Source organism: Lathyrus oleraceus, chromosome 1, assembly GCF_024323335.1.
Source record: "Lathyrus oleraceus cultivar Zhongwan6 chromosome 1, CAAS_Psat_ZW6_1.0, whole genome shotgun sequence".
NCBI classification, from domain to species: Eukaryota; Viridiplantae; Streptophyta; class Magnoliopsida; order Fabales; family Fabaceae; genus Lathyrus; species Lathyrus oleraceus.
In genome coordinates this window covers 60933278-60936976 of record NC_066579.1, presented here as the reverse complement: position 1 = coordinate 60936976, position 3699 = coordinate 60933278, and the positions used below count along the sequence as shown (strand labels likewise).

The window sequence follows — 3699 nt, the reverse complement described above, 5'->3', positions numbered from 1 at the left end:
GAACATGGGAAATTACAGTATCAATAGATGTACTTCAAGCAGCAACATTGAAAACAAATAGACAAAACACACTGATAAACTACATCTCTAATTGGGGGACATCATATGCTGCTTAAAGTTTCTCTAGTGTTAGCAAAACACATGAATTGCTTTTAATGGAGGAGACCTTCACCTCACTGCAAAAAGCAAAGATGCTCACACGGGACCACTTATTCATTGCTGCTGCACTGAAGGAATCTTCACTGCTGGTTGATTAGTAGTGATGAGGAAAAGAGAATTCGCCAGAGGACCATTCAAAGGAGAGCATTCGGCATACTTTTAGCTGGGATTCCCACACTACAACAATATCCCATCATCTTTTGAAATTTTCAATTCGGTTACATCAGTGACAAATCTCTTGGATCCATCAATGTCGTTATTGGCTGCCTTTGGCGGCGACACTGTCAAAATATTCGATGCTTCCGACAAGCTTTTCGACTCTTCTGTCATACCTGCGATCCTTGTACCTTTAGCTTCACTCCTTCTCCTGGATTTCAAGTCAATTAAGCCAAATGGAATCACTCAAATTACCGTAAGTGAATGTCGGCATTGTCATTACAGCAAACACAACTGTGACCCTGCAAAGATCAAACCAAATCATAACAGTCGATACCCCAAAAAAAACTAAGAAAATCAAAAGGAGTTGTTGCATGCAGATTCACTTTTGAAGAACACAGCCGGATCTAAGGACAGGAGGGAGATGCCACAAAAACTGAAAAAAAATCTAAAACCTGCTTTCTTCTAGAAACTCAGGCTGGAGCTTACCTTAATAAAGTACAATGCTACTGTTTTGAGGAGCAGCGGCTACTAACCGCGGAGTGCTTGTTGTTTCGCCTGCTGGAAACGAAGGAATTCTGAGTTCTGCTACTAATCTTGCTCCATGGATGCTTATAGTTGCTGTTAGCTCAACTGATAGGGATTTCACTTCTGTCATCATGTTAGAAAATGGCGCAAAGGTCACTGGTGAAAGTCTGAGTCTGTTTGAAATGAACGCATCGTCGAGGATAATTTCTGCTCTTCAAGCATTTGCGGGATACTTCACGCCGTATCAATCCATCGAAGCAAGTCAAAATTCCGACCAACAGAACTTGATATAAGCAGAAAGGGTAATATTGCAGTAATACGTTGTCGTGTTTATGTGGTGAAGCGAACCGTCACACTTATGGTAGCTCAACAAACTGCACCATGACCCAGGATCCTGCACAGCATCAAACACAATAAGTTCTGCGTAAATTCACCAAGTCTACGACACATGAAAGGTGTAAACAAGGATGGAAAAAGGCTTACCATTTGTTTCCTTGGGATTCCTAGACTAGTCTGAACCATACATCACTCGTCGCTCTAAATTCTGCTTACCTTAAAGGAGAGATTAACGTGGAAGCACTTGAGGGACTTGTGGCAAGATCACCTAACCTTAAGAGTCTAAGGTTAAACCATTCCATAACGGCTATTGCACTTCAAAGGATACAAGTGCATGACTTTCTATCTACAAGGCCTGTTGGTTTGGATTTTGCAGTGGTGCTGATGTTCTTTCTGCTATGGATGATGCCATTCATGATGGTGTTGACATACTTTCTCTCTCCCTTGGTCCTAATCCTCCACAGCCGAATTACTTTGAGGATGCTGTCAGTGTTGGAGCATTCCATGTATTTCAAAAAGGAATTCTTGTTTCCGCTTTTGTTGGAAACTCGGTTTTTCCTCGAACGGCTTGCAACGTTGCTCCTTGGACCCTCACTGTTGCCGCTAGCACGTTAGATGGAGAATTCAGTTCAAATATCTACCTTGGCAACTCAAAAGTTTTGAAGGGGTTTTTCTCTAAATCCAATAAAAATGGAGTATTCTCATGGTTTGATACATGGAAGTTCAGCCGTAACGTCTGGAGTTTCAGTAACAAATGCTAAATTCTACCAAACACCTGAAATCAGTAAAGGGATTCAAGTTTTAAACTCATAAAAAGCAAGTTTGCGATATAAGATATAAGCCATGAAGATTTTGATCCGACCATATGCGTATTCGGGCTATTAAAGCGAGTCGAAATTCAGACCAATACTAACCTGATGAGCAGAAGAGGTTTTACTTTTTCAATAGCTTTTTCCTTCGAAAGTCAACTGATTTAGATAGCGATCCTTCAAATGCTTCTGATGGCAGAGCAACTTTTCAATATGTATGCAGAGCAGCTTTAGATAGAAATCCTTCAAAGGCCATTTGCTGCAATTGTGGGTGGTTCCAAAGTCTCATCTAAAATTGGTGTGATTGAGTCGCTTCTAGAAAAAGTTGGCATGCTTCTTCTCGGTGGAGGGATGATCTTCACATTTCACAAGGCAAAAAGTCTTTTAGTTGGTTCATCACTTCTAGAAAATGGGGTGTCGCTCTTGTTACCGTTGATGTCACGACTGCAGACAAATTCGCTCTTGATGCGAACAGCTAGATTGTGCCAGCATCTGCCATTCCCGATGGTCAGATGGGATTGGATATTGGTCCCGATTCTATTAAAACATTCACCGAAGCATTGAACACCACCAAAACCGTCATATAGAATGGGAGTGTTCGAGTTTGACAAGTTTGCTACTGGGACAGAGGCTATTGCAAAGAAGCTGGCAGACCTCAGTGAAAAAGGGGTGACAACTATTATTGAAGGAGGAGATTCTGTCGCTGCTGTGGAGGAAGTAGGAGTCGCTAAAGTCATGAGCCACACCTCCACTGGTGGTGGTGCGAGTTTGGAGTTAGTGGAAGGCAAAGAGCTTCCAGGTGTCCTTGCTCTCGACGAAGCCACACTAGAACCGTGTCAAGATAGCTTTGCGATATCTCGCCGACACCAATTTAATCCACGAACGAATCATGTCGCTTGCAAACCTCAGCTGAAATTCCACCCGGCGTGGCGTATGTTCTGCAAGTATCAGCAATAGATGAAATTAACACAACCAATGTACCATTAATTCAAAAACGTATACTCAAGTGGTTTCATAGCAGTGATTTACCTGTGGTAAAAAAATAGGATGAGAGTTGAGGGGGGACCACCAAGCTTGAGCAGACAATTTCAGAACTCACGCTCCACTACATGGACAGGTGCCTAAGCTCCTGGTCACTACCAACGGTACAGAAAAGCAGACGAGAGGGACCACCAGCTTGAGTGAAGACAAAAACCTCCAGCATCCTCCGTACGGACAGCGCTCCACTACACCACAGGGAACACATCAGAGAGGTCGTATATAAAAGGGGTTACTATTCACGAAACCCTAAGGAATTTTGGGGGTAAGAAAAAACGGCGAATCCATAAAAATCCAGGAGGCGACGAACCTTAGGAGAGGCAACGAAATCGATTCAGGTGATTCTTGGGAGCTCAAGCAAAGTAGCTAAGGCGTCGATTCCGAAAGAGGAAAAAGAGAGAGAACCGCATACTTGTCTATTCGCTTCCAAGGCATACCGACGGTAGATTTCTGGCTCTTTCTTCATCTCGTTTTCGGTCTCGTAAATGTGCGTATATCTTCCTTTTTCTTTCATAACTGTGAATCAGTGTTTTTTTTTTATAACTGTGAATCGGTGTTTTTTTGTGAGGTTGAGTTTCAGTTAGGGTGAGGAGAAGTGTTTTCCTTCTTTAATGGAGATGTTTTGTGTGAAAGTATCAGAATGAGGAGAGGAAGTTTGAGGTGGAGGGTTAAC

The 3699-nt window shown here is 42.6% G+C and overlaps 1 protein-coding gene and 1 pseudogene across 1 annotated transcript; both read left to right on the top strand.

Moving 5' to 3' along the window:
- The first annotated feature begins 409 nt into the window (after window positions 1–409).
- On the top strand, window positions 410–1940 carry LOC127091416 (uncharacterized). The gene is made up of 4 exons (XM_051030052.1): window positions 410–581; window positions 841–995; window positions 1351–1466; window positions 1556–1940. Exons 1-4 carry the CDS (start codon window positions 410–412, stop codon window positions 1938–1940), a joined length of 828 nt encoding a protein of 275 aa, XP_050886009.1.
- A 363-nt stretch (window positions 1941–2303) lies between these two features.
- LOC127091405 (phosphoglycerate kinase, chloroplastic-like) lies at window positions 2304–2945 on the top strand (annotated as a pseudogene).
- Window positions 2946–3699: the final 754 nt, after the last annotated feature.